General features: G+C 41.2%; 2 protein-coding genes across 4 annotated transcripts in view; one reads left to right on the top strand and one right to left on the bottom strand.

Moving 5' to 3' along the window:
• Nucleotides 1-606: 606 nt before the first annotated feature.
• LOC113032689 (sodium channel subunit beta-1) lies at nucleotides 607-5,515 on the bottom strand. The gene is made up of 6 exons (XM_026185722.1): nucleotides 5,194-5,515; nucleotides 3,074-3,240; nucleotides 1,807-2,041; nucleotides 1,481-1,631; nucleotides 1,319-1,372; nucleotides 607-1,229 (listed from the first exon to the last, which is right to left on the bottom strand). The coding sequence occupies exons 1-5, from the start codon at nucleotides 5,234-5,236 to the stop codon at nucleotides 1,327-1,329; spliced, it is 642 nt and encodes a 213-aa protein (XP_026041507.1). The 5' UTR covers nucleotides 5,237-5,515; the 3' UTR covers nucleotides 607-1,229; nucleotides 1,319-1,326.
• A 2,532-nt stretch (nucleotides 5,516-8,047) lies between these two features.
• The window catches only part of gramd1a (GRAM domain containing 1A), a 44,443-nt gene continuing 40,054 nt past the window's right edge, over nucleotides 8,048-12,436 (top strand). For 2 of the 3 annotated variants that reach the window (XR_003273949.1, XM_026186015.1), the window contains exons 1-2: nucleotides 8,048-8,310; nucleotides 10,260-10,334. Coding sequence is in view for 1 of the 3 variants with exons in the window: in XM_026186016.1 (XP_026041801.1) it covers nucleotides 11,336-11,451 (116 nt within the window). In the remaining 2 variants the exon portion in view is untranslated. Of the gene's footprint in view, nucleotides 8,311-10,259; nucleotides 10,335-11,018; nucleotides 11,452-12,436 lie in introns of those variants that run through there. The other variant, XM_026186016.1, reaches the window with a different exon arrangement.

Genomic DNA, 12,436 nt, shown 5'->3' on the forward strand with positions numbered 1-12,436 from the left:
AGTTTGCAGGTGGAGCCTGACCATTGGTAGAAGACTGAATGAGGCCGGCTATAAATTTGGACCTGTCCGGACTGGCGGCTCCGCCTACTTCCTGTTTCCAACAAGCTGTGTGTTTAGCCCCGTGTGTGGTGTGATTGAGTTTTCTTAGATAAGAAGAGCTAGGCTGCAGATATTGTAGATAGTGTAAAAAGATCTCTATTGTTGACCTGGTAGCTGTAGGGGCGGGAAGCCGTTTTCTTTGAGAAATGTTTCTCCTGTTAGGGAGACCGGTGGGAGGCCTGTATTTTCTTTTGGGTTTTCTCATTAAGTCAGTTCTGTTTAATGCCCACCCTGACGCTCGCTACCTTTTGAGTTTAATAAAACCGCTAGTCATTGTAAAACCGAGGCCGTGTTGTCCTACTGGAGCAGGGAGTGTGGGCTTTTTCTTTTTTTTTGGCTTTTCTTGTGTATTGCTCCAGCTCCTGCTAGGCCGGGGTGTACGAATGCACACAGGGAGAACAGACCACATTTATCTGGAATTATTGATGGAGAAGGAATATTCTCGAGTCACTGCTAACTTGTAAGTCTCTAATAAGTATAGTAGGTAACTTGAGTACAGCTCACCTGTGGCAAATAAGCAGTAATTTAATCGAACACTTTCATTGTTCGGAGATTGCTGACCGCAAACTCTTCATTGAAGGCTTAGTGTTTTTAAAGTAATGCAGGATGAGGGATTAATAGATGCTTTGTAAATATGACTTATGAGATAATAAACATTAGTAATTTAAAGGTGTTACTCACACCTTTAAGGCCTTTAAGCCTTAAATCAAAGTGGAGGTTTTCCTTTCCCCCCCTGTCATTTATGCGATGTTACAGTGGAAGATGTTTGCATTACAAATTACAGCACAGGCATCAGACTGCCCACACTCAGCTTTAACTACTCTTGGGTTTGTATGACACAAGAGAGAGGGGATATCCCTAATAAGGTCATCTCAGGTACAAAGGCTCCACCCACATTTTCAAATCTGTTGCATATGAGGGGCAGCCAATCAGAAGAAAAATGCCTTAAAAGGGAAATAAACAGCTTGTTTAACATAGAGGACAATCTGAGAGGCTTCCTCGAGGTCCAGCATGAGATAAATAAGGATTATTTTGAATTGTAATCATGCAAAGCCACACGAAGGTGTAAATGAGCAGGTCCATCTCAAAGAAAAAAATGCTCTGATCTTCTGCCTGAGCTCCAATCCAATCTGATGGATATAAAAAATGAAACATACAATCACAAAAATCAAAGTGAAAGACATTCTTCCGTGTACAGAGAATTTATACAGCAACTCACCGCTGATGTTAGTCTAGCTGCACCCCGTCACAGTTATCTTTAGATTCTCCCTGTCTACAAGTGCACAAAGGAGACAAAACAATCTTTTTAGATATAAAACCAACACAACCAAAATGACCTGTTTCCTGTGAACAGATCACCTGGACAACAGACATGACTTACCCAGCCTGAGCCTTTTTAGCTTGACGTGCTTCGTGCTCATCCCAGATTTTCTTGTAACAGTAGATCAGAACCGCAATGAGCCACAGCTGCAGGAACGTGACCAGCACGTACATCATTATCTCCGAGATCACATCAGTCAGCTCTCGATTTGCTGGGAAACAGGAACTGACAATGAAGCTTCAGAGAGAAGACTAACAGGGGCATATTTCTCCCATATTAGCTTCTCTTCTATCCGCCCAGCATGCATAGAGAAGAAGATCTTTTGTAACACTGCTTGGAACAACAATATTTTGTATAACTGAAGGATTTAAATCCATCCTCCTTACCTACAGTCACCACACTAAGCTCCACCTCCTTCTCCACAGTGACAAGCTCAGGAGACAGCGGCAGGAAGAGGGTACGGTGGAAGGTGCAGCGATACGTCCCAGTGTCATTGAAGGTGACGTTATTAACATACACGGTTCCCATCTGAATGTCATCATTTAGCGTCCCGCGCCATACCAGGCGGTGGCTGAAGTCTTCATGGAGGATGTCAGCTACAGGATGGTCATAGTGGAAAATCTGAGATAGGGAAAGAATTAAAAAACTGGGAATTTAGTTATACTTGTTCCCTCACTTATATCTGAATAGAACATAAAGAAATAGACACACATAAGCTGATCGGTGACAAGGTAGGCCTGCTCTATAACATCCCCTGCTTTATTGTCCTTTTGAGCTCTAATAGGAAACATATTGTACCAAATAAATATCACCATGTATTCAGTAGGACTTTAAACAAATGACTGAGACCAAAAACTCATCAGAGATGTGTCAGGGGTACACGTCATAATAAAAAAGTTTGAAGGGATACATGTGAGCTTACATGTATGGACCCTCACACGCTCCACCAATCAGTGATCGGTTATCTAAGGCAGCGGTTCCCGACCCCCAGCCAATGGACTGGTACCGGGCCGTGAGTCGTTTAGTACCGGGCCGTGAGAGTCGAGGCTCAGGTGTGAAATTTATGTTTTTCATGGTTTTTTATCGTTTTTATCATTAACTCGGTTTCTCTGGGTCTTTTCCTGTGTGTTATGAATAAATCTTCTTGTTTTGGCACCGCTAATCGTTTTATTTTGTGGTGTTCATCTGCGACACCTTAAAGGCCGGTCCGTGGTGCAAAAAAAGTTGGGGACCGCTGATCTAAGATGAACAAAGGTAGACACTGACAAATAAAACAGTTCATCTTCCCTCCCTCCATCCCTCATATATCCACCCATCCATCCATCCCTCATCCATCTATCCCTCCATCCATTTTCCAACACGTATCCATGGTGGCAGCAGTTTACTGTGTAATTTATGCCGTGGTGTTTGTGTCTGTGGAGTTATTTGCCCACACAGAGTGGTGCAGGTTCTCCGGTGCAAACTCCATCCACACTGTGCTGGATGTGAGTGATGCTGTTATTCTGTAGAAAGTGGTCCAGAACAGTGTTGCTCTTTTTTATGTTTGTGTCAAGAAACAAGAAAAAACATCAACGATAAAAAGAAAAAAAATCCAGTGACGTTTTTGTTTGATGCTCCACTACCTGAGTCACTAGAGAACTTTGCTGAACTTACATGCCTGAACTCCTCCTCTCCCAGAGGCTTGAAATGCCAGTCTACGGTGGCTCGTGCAGGGACCTCCTCTCGTCTCTTACAGGAGATGCAGCCCAGCAGGAATCCTTCTCCCGCCACAGCCTCAGTCAGAGAATCCACCTCAGAACAGCCGGCATGGCACTGAGACACTGCAGAGAGAGGACGAGGGGAAGAAGAAGTAGGAGAAGAAATATAAAATAGAAGCAGACAGAGAGAAAATACAAGAGCAGAAATAAATCAGAACTTTGTGAATCTGTCGGCAGTCACAATTGTCAAGCAAGCAAAACTTTACTTAAACAAGAAGTAGAGAGACAAAGAATAAAACTAAAGGCAAAAATACCCAAAATAAAAGAGTTCATGTCTTTCCAGTTACACACACATATCACATAATTTAGCACACAGGCTGCAATAAGAAGAAAAAGCGACATAAATCATGTCATAACAGACCAAAATAGTTTTAATCGCCTGCACATGAAGATTACAGTCACACACGTATGAATAAAACACCTGCATGCACTCTGTTAGGTAGACCTACTGAACTGCTCGCTAACACAAACATCTAATCGTCCAATCATGTGGCAGGAACTAAATGCATTTACCATGTATGAAGACATGTTTGAGACGACCTGCTGAAGTTCAATCTCAGCATCAGAATGAAGACCAAAAAACTGGATTAATCTCTCGTATTTACAGAGAAACAGGAAACATCCAGGAGCCGCAGGAGGAGCCATTCTCTGCTGGAATACTTAGTTGATGTCATAGACCAGAGCAACTCCAAACAACAGAAACTCAAATAACCACTTGTTGGAACCAAGGTTTGCAGAAGAGCAGCAGAAGTCCACACCGGGTGTTCATCCTGTCAGCTAAGAACAGGAAGCTGAAGCTACAGTTCACACAATCTCCCCAAAACTGCACAACAGAAGACTGGAAAAATGTTTCCTGGTCTAATAACCAACCTACAGCAAATGTGTTATGCTGTCATTTTAATTTGGCCCCAAATCTCTGAGGAATGTTTTCATTACCTTGTTGAATCAGTGCCATAAAGAGTTACTGCAGTTCTGAAGCCAAAAGTACTAACAAAATGTACCTAATGATGTGTCCAGTCAGTGTTCATTTAGGCAAAAACAAACACTGTAATCATCAGACAGACAGTCGTAAAAGCTGAAAACTCTGGAGGTTAGACGTGTTTTGCATGTAACATTAACTGTATGTGAGTAAAGCCCTCACATACACGAGTCATCAGACTGATTCAGCTCCAGGAAACTTTCATGCTGCACGTTGTCACTCTAAAAAACACATCTGTCCGTGTTTCTTCTCTTCTTATCATCGAATCTGGAAATGTGTGCAAATGTCATTGAACAGATCATTGCTTGTATACAGAAAAACAAAACAGAGGCATCTTTCAGTCCTTCCGGATGCAAATGATGGATCGAACAGGAACAGCGTCTCTTTGAGGAAGCGTCCAGTCTGTTTCTGTCGTCCCCGCCCCAACTTCAACAACACACAGACGGAAAACACAGGTGTGCAGGTGTGACGGCTACTGGAAACAGCAATAAGTGAGTATTTTATTTCTAATTAAACTCTACATGTCAACACCAAGAAAAACACAGTGACTGCAGTTGGAGAAAAATGAGACAAAGGCTGAAAAGAAGGACAGCGGGCTACAGATAGATGCAGATATTCTTATATCATCTTTTGTAAATAAAGACACAGTAGAAATGAAATACAATGCAATGCAAAAAATAAGAAATAAAACAGGATTTGTTTATTTGTAAAATACAATAAACAAAAAAAGAAGAAACTAAAGAATAAATGTAACCAGTCACAGACAGTTATGAAGACAGTTATGCAACATTGTATCGAAAAGGCCGCCGTGACTGTCAGACCACTGAATCTGATGATATTTGTCCAACAAACTAAATTCGTTAACTTTTTTAGTTTTATTGGGTTTATAGTCATTTTCAACTTCCCAGAATAAGAGAGCTTTACGGTCAAAGTAAAGGGTTTCCATGTATTAGAGCAAAACTTCAGCCACCAGCATTGATCGTTTCTCAGAGTTAAAAGTTAAAGTTGAAGAACAGGAAGGATTTTTTTGGACTTACCAAAAAGACTGAAGACAACTAACAAAGAAAAGTAGAGTCTCATCTCTGCGGGAGCCTCGGTCAAGCCTGCAGAGAAATATCGGTGTTGTCTGAGATTACATGTCTGCCTCTTGATTCCCAATGAATTTCATTTTCCACGTGAATCCAGACTTTGATTTTCCCATTGGTCCAACAGCTCAACAATCTTTAATTTCACTGAGGCAAAAAGAGAGCTTCAGAGCACAGGAAATGCTTCATTTATATCAAAAAGTTGAGTCTCTGTGTTTCAGGAGTTTTAAGTCTCCCGTGCTGTCCTGTCTGACTTTAAGGCAGCTAAATTTAGAGCGTGTGAATCCAGGAGAGTTGGGCATTACGAACGCTGAGAGCCAGCACGAAACCTGAGAAGATGAGACCTGAACCACAACCACAACGTGACCGCCACAGCAACACTACAGCCAAGTGTCCTCTGATTCAAACACTGACAAATCACAAGCCTGCAAAAGAGGAAAACTTTACATATAACTTCAGATACAGTGAAATTTGTTGTGGCCAAACAGACGTATATTCTTTCTCAGTGTGTACTACGATACACACAGTTTACTGTTCTGTGTTTCATGTTCGTTCTTTCCTGAAAGGAGCTGCAGGGCTGACATGCAAAATAACCACCATAGGATTTGTTAAACAAACAAAGTGGAAACAAAAGCAGCTCAGAGATTAAAGGGTAGCTCACAATCAGCTGCTTTCATTCATACAATAACTTCAGTAAAAAGTTCAACATTTTCCTTCATGGTTCAATATTTTTACAGACATAAACATTTACAAATGTTAAACATGACCACATAGGGAAGGCTCTTTGAGCCAAAAGGAACCACTGCACCAAAACTTTAACTGAGCATCTCCCACAATATGACCCTCGGTATTCACTCAAAGTGCAGTTTTCAAATTTTCTCCAGTAAAATATCAAAATCATCCAGGGGACCAATGCTTGTTGCTGTTCTCATGTGCCATCAACATTAAAATGATGCTATCTCTGAATCATAGACAGACTTTGCTAGTTTGATTGCAGGTTTTACCAGAACTTAGATGTGTTTTCCAGCTGTACTCACAGAAATCCATAAGGACGCCTCAGCAGAGATACAAAAACAACAACAACACGTTTGTGGCAACTTTAAGAAAAGAACTGCAGTTTCTATCAAAGCTTAGTCATCAGAAGTGTTGCACATTTAAAATAAACTCAGTGAGACAATGTATGTTAAAAGAAGACAAAAGTAAAAGTTTCACATTTAAGAAGTGAAATATTTAATGGGGGTCGGGGTAAACTCGACAGTATATAATGGTTTTACTGATCTGACTCGTTACAAGGTTAAAGATGTATTAAACGCATGAATAAAATACACAGGTGTACTCATAAGACAGCAGGCAAATAGGAAATAAAGAAAAAGTGAGAAAAGATCAAAAAGGAAACAAAGAACAGCAAAGGGACAGAGAAAACTGGGAGTGTTGAAAAAAAGAAAGATGGAGGAACAGAAAAAGAAAAGAAATAAACAACAAAGGGGGAAGTCAAGAAGAAAGACGAGTGAGAACTAAATAAGGAAACTGGGGAAATGTTAAAAATGAAGAAAATATCAAAAGGGAGAAGAACAAAAAAGATTTTTAAAAAGAGGGGGGAGAAGGAAGCAATGAAAAAATAAAAATTAAAGCAAGACGAGCGACAAACGAGGGAAGAAGAAAGAATAACAAAATAAGGAAAGATGCACAAGAAGAAAGGAGGAATTCAGCAGAAAAGGAAGGAAGAAACAACAAAGGAAGCTAGGCCAGAGGAAGGAATGAAGGAAAGGAATGAATGAAAACAAGGACAGAGAGAAGATTGGAGGAAATAGAAAAGGCTGCACCAAAGAAAGGAAAGTTTGGCGTGAAGATAACCCATGAACCGAAATAAATCTGACAGCCGCGGATTAAGTGATTTAAAAATGATTAGTTTTTATGAAACATCATGTCCCAGCTCCTTTAAAAACGTGTTTCCTCTCCTCTTTTAGACACCACATCTCTTGTTCCTGCTTTAAATCCATCTGAATATTCCACACTGACTCTGACATCTTTCACACTTCCTGCCTGTCCTGTTTAGCGCTGTAAATTGCACTCATCAGCCTCTTTAAACCTGATTTCAAACCCGGCACTTCCCTCGTGTTCAGCCACTAAATGTAATATTCGGTTTGTCTTGATTTCTGCCATTGGAGAGTCTGACAGTCGGTCAATGCCTGCCACAGAAACAAGGCCACTCAAGTCAAGGCTGCCAAAGCAGACATCGACTGAAGGCCTCAACTTGCGTGCTGACAAAGACATTCACGTGGAGGATGCAGGCGGTGAGGTGGCGTGATGAATGTAGCGGGCTGGATTGTTTTTAAAGGGGAATGGCTCGTGATGCGTGAGGTGAACCTGAACACGTCCCTCTGTGAGGTCGTACAAATATTTGGAGAAAATAATTAAAATGTGAGCAGGCGGTGGGACACACGCCGTGTTTGTGTGCGTTTGTGTATTTTAGTTGATTTGGAGGTCGAGGATGTCGTCATGTGATGTAACTAGAGCGATAAGCGTCCTTACCTCTTTGCTCTTTTTTGGCCTTGTGTGTGTCTGTGATTGATAATGGCAGCAAAAATCAGGAGGGTTAAAGAAATTCCCAGAGCAGAACATACGGGAGGGGGGACTTCAAGGAAATGTTGACACATGATAAACCCCGTGTGTGTGTGAGTGTGTGTGCGTGCACCTCTGTGACCCAACACATGCGTACACACAGTGAGTGACACACCTCCTATCTCACTATGCTGGTGATGATTCTTTATTTTTAGCTCAGATCGAGTTTCCAGCCCCTCCTGCTCCGCATGGTTCAGCAGCCAGAAGTGCTCAACAACACAACTCCCTGTAACCTGGAGCGCAGCAGTTCCTGCATATGTGACTCGGAGCTCAGCAGCAGCAGCAGCAGCGCCCAGCGAGGCGTTGATTGCAGGAGGCGGAGGAACAAACACCCGAGATGCCTCGCAGAAGCTACGGAGAATCTGAAATTGCCAAGTCACTGTGATGCTTTGTCATCAGTTTGAGAGGATGCAGAGGCAGCTGCTGGCTCGGGATCAAAACTGACAGGTACGTTAGAGACAATTCAAAAGTGGTTGTGTAGTTAAAGACTAAAAAACTTCTTTATATGAGTTTTTCTCCTCAAAGGACTACAAATGTCTCTGTTTCATAACGTGGTTGAGCTGCTGAAGTGCAAGAACAGCTATGTAAATATGGACTTTTAGAAAGTCCGGTATAGTGACAGATCAATAAAATCTCAAATATAGGTTGTAAATATGATAAAGTTAAACTTTGCATGCAAAACACCTAAAACTGTAAAAACCTTGAGAGACACACAAATCGTTTCCACACAAACCACAACACACAGAGATTGATCTTATTTAGATGATCACTGAGCTCCTTTATTTGATTTTGGTTTTTCCAGTTTAAATGTGCTGTTTTTGTCTTGTATTTGTGACCTTGTTAAATTAGTTTGTCTGAGCATCGTATTTTTTTTATTTTATGGAGCTATTTGATAACTATTTAGCTGCTATTTAACACAGAAACTTCAAAACTTGGGGGATCAATAAAGTATATTGCATCTTCTTGTGACCCAATGATGTCACAATAATTAAAGCTTCTCTGTATGTCTGTACATGCCTGTACATTAACAGGTGCAGATTTCAATGGCGATTCTTGGGAAACATTAAAGATGTATATAACTATGACAGGTCGATTTTTCTTCAACAACAAATTCTTTTATTGCTACCAAAAATGAGAATTATGATTTCATGCCACCTCTGAATCTCTTTTTGCCTGCATGAATACCTCTGCCTGATGGAGGAGGCAGAAAAAACCCCACTGCAACTATGAGGGGTTTTTTTTCTTCTCATGTGTAAGATCGCAAATTGATCTTAAACATTCTGCATTAGTCTTTTCATAAAATAATTTAAAACCTTACAGAATTCACTAAAACGACGAACCGAATAAGAAGAAACATCTACAGCTATGACTTCATCGCTATCAACTGAACTTGAACTGTACTTTAATGCAATACCACTTTCACTTTATACCAGAAGATGGAGCACAAAGTTGATGTACCCCGTTATTTAACCTAACAAGTAAAAAGGAATTTATTCAAATCCACAGGAAACGAGTTCAGGGCTATTTTCTTTTGAAATCCATCCATTCTCATTCCCAACACGTAACATACCAATGATTTGTTACATCCCGAGGCGTATCGTAGTAACGCGAAATGTAACCTTCCGCATCCCTATGGTACGATTGTGGATGGAATCCAACAGCGGTAACGCTCCAGCCGTCTATTCCAGCGCTAACACTAACCTTAACCATATCAGGTAGTGTGTTCCAAAGCGATTCATGATCAGAATGTAAAATAAATGTACATGTCTAGATTCACTCTCATACCTCCAAAAGCGTACTATCCCGATGATTTGTCACATAGCGTTGATATGTTATGTTTTAGGATGAGAACATGTTGCTTCTGAAAACGTTTCAAAATGCTGCCCCTTCTGGTGAAAGGTTTAGTTCATATTTGCAGATCTTAATTACACCAATTCTCATTAAGACATTACAATCAAAATAAAGATTATGAGCATGAAAAATATGAATGAATCCACACTTAAACTGTTACTTTGTTTAAATGTTTAAGCAATATGAGCACAGACTGATAAATCCTGTCTCAGTAGTGATAATATTACACGGAAAATGGAAAATAATTATTTCTTTCGAAAATGATACAGAATACCCGAGATTCTCACTGAATTTTGTTTTTTCTGTTACATAAATAATGTCCTGGGTGAGGTGTACATACGCCACCACTTACTTTATAATGTGGCTTCTTGACCTTTATTAAGATTAGATAAAAACTGTATTTTTTAATTCTGTAACTGTAAAGTGTAAACTGCTATGCCGTTCCTTTAAAATGGCATTTTAATATAATAAATGAATTTCAAACAAAACCTCGTCTACAGTTATGCATTTGCATTATTTGGGTTTTCTTTTATTCTCCACTGCAGACCAGGTGACCTGGTATACCTATCGCCCAAAGACTGCATCCTTCCTACAAATGATGCTTCTGCAAGCGGAAGCAGGTGAGATGTCAATCACACTCTTATTTCTTAAATGACTGTTATTCACTTAATAGGGACCCACGGACACGCAGTATTTCCAGCGCGTGGGGTTACTAGTTGTTGCAGTAGGCCTCTTTAAACACAAGAGGTCGCTATGCTCCTTTGCATCAGCGGTGGTTAAGATTTGCTCCCTTCAAACAAACTCTGAAATTAAGCCAAATCTTTGGATTTCCCACCGGGTCAGATACCTGCTGCCCAGAACCTCTGCTGTTGTGACATCACCGAATTTATTTTTACTTTATTTTTTTCTTGTCCTGGAAGTAAAAGAGCCTCCGCGTCATAGAGACCCAGCTGGAGGTGACAGAAGTGAATAATGCGAAGGTTAAAGCTGATGGAAGCTAAACTGAAAACCAGTTCTCAGCAGGTTTCGTTTGTTTGATGTAAACACTCTTCTTCTCGCCACACATCGTCAGGACAGTTATTTTCCTCGGATCGTACCACAAAGTTTGTCCGTGGGGGGTTCGTTTCGTTTGGCTGTTAGATGTGTGTGTATGTGCACATACATCGAAAAATTCATTTAATCATAACATATAGACTTAAACATTTTTGTGTGTGTTTTGTGTGTTTATTTATGAAAAAGACAGCAGGAGTTGTGTTTTATTGATGAGGTTTAGCACAGCTCCCCCCCGCGCACTAAGCTGGTCGCCCTGGTCTCGTCCTTTTCACTTTTCGACAAAAAACGCTTTGTCTGTTACTTCAATAGCGAGTTAGTTTGGTTCCAGTGCTGAGCTAACTTTGGTCTTTATCTTTGAATTCATTTTAAGAACAGGGTGAGGGAGGGTGTGTTTTTAAAAAAGTGAAATGGAGGAGGCGTAAGTGGAACTTTCTGTGCTGCGAATAAAGTCTGAGCGGCATCATTGTCGTGGCCTTCAGAGCTCGGGTCTGTGTTTAAGGTTAGCTGGCTAAAGGGGCTAACAGTTAGCTGGAGCCGGCCGGCTGATGCCTCTCTGTGCATCCGAAGCATGTTGATGTGTTCCTGTGAGAAAGTGGATTTTAACATCACGTCCCGCACCGTGGCCCGGCTGGTTTTCGAGGCCGAACAGGATAACAGAAACGGAGGAAACTCGTCCAATGGGAGGTAGGACTTCTACGGACTTTTAAGGCTCTAAAAGTTTGTTGTTCTTGGTTCTTCTTTGCGCCTCGGTGGTCTTTCTTTGCGCTGCGGCTGTTTAACGGGTGGCAGGAGGTCGGAAATCTTTCAAGTGGTTATTTTCTGCACCGCGACGAACCGAGCAGCAGACTTTTGCACAGTTTAAACCGCAGAGCTAGTGCGTCTGACTCGGCTGTAGTCGGTGTGTTTGTTGGTGCAGTCGGAGGAGCTTCGTTTCACGGCGGGGACAGATAAGGCTCGCTCGTGTGTGCACGGGGATCACGGTGGCTGGATTACTCTGGGCAAACAAGTCTGTGCCAAGATTGTTCTTGTTCAAACAGATCACATCAAATACTGTCAGACGTGCCGGGGCCCTAGCCTTGGAAGTTCACGCTTTGAAGGCAAACAATGGACACACACACACACAGGTTATCGTAACACACGGAGTTATCAGAGTTATCGTAGCTTCGCGTTTGCTAATATTATTTTATTCAGTTTGCAGAGTGGATTTCCTCGTTTCACTGTTTGAAAATGTTATGATTATGTTTCATTGGTGTCAGTGTAGCTTTAGTGTTTTTGCTCTAATGCAGAGAGTATTTATGAGGATCATGATTTTAAGAAGTTCACAATAGTTATTACAAAAACATATAAACACACAGCAGTTTTGAAGGCAGGAGTGTTGACCTCCAAAATCTCTATAAACATCTGCACCAAAGCCTCACCAGGTGGGCTGTGATAACAAATTTAACCAAAGACTGAAACTAACACACATTCTGGGTTTTGCACAATGTCGTTTCAGTTTGTAAACACAAGAAACTTTAACAAAAAATGATGCACAAGCAATTACAAAGTGATTCTCTGTTGGAGGACCCGTCTGCACTCTGTTTTCGGATAGTGTTGGCCTTGGCAGTGCCAGCTGGGCCTTGATACCAGCCACAGATTTTCCAAAGTTTGTGTTTGTGTCTCATACTGA

Source organism: Astatotilapia calliptera, chromosome 11 (genome assembly GCF_900246225.1).
Source record: "Astatotilapia calliptera chromosome 11, fAstCal1.2, whole genome shotgun sequence".
Taxonomy (NCBI): Eukaryota; Metazoa; Chordata; class Actinopteri; order Cichliformes; family Cichlidae; genus Astatotilapia; species Astatotilapia calliptera.

Bases quoted from the DNA above. Each gene is read 5' to 3' on its own strand.
- LOC113032689 (XM_026185722.1), bottom strand. From the start codon at position 5,236: ATGAGACTCTACTTTTCTTTGTTAGTTGTCTTCAGTCTTTTTG. The intron at 2,042-3,073 runs GTAAGTTCAGCA...TCCCTATCTCAG, and splicing joins GAGAGGAGGAGTTCAGGCAT to ATTTTCCACTATGACCATCC. The intron at 1,373-1,480 runs GTAAGTCATGTC...GTGCACTTGTAG, and splicing joins GCTAAAAAGGCTCAGGCTGG to ACAGGGAGAATCTAAAGATA.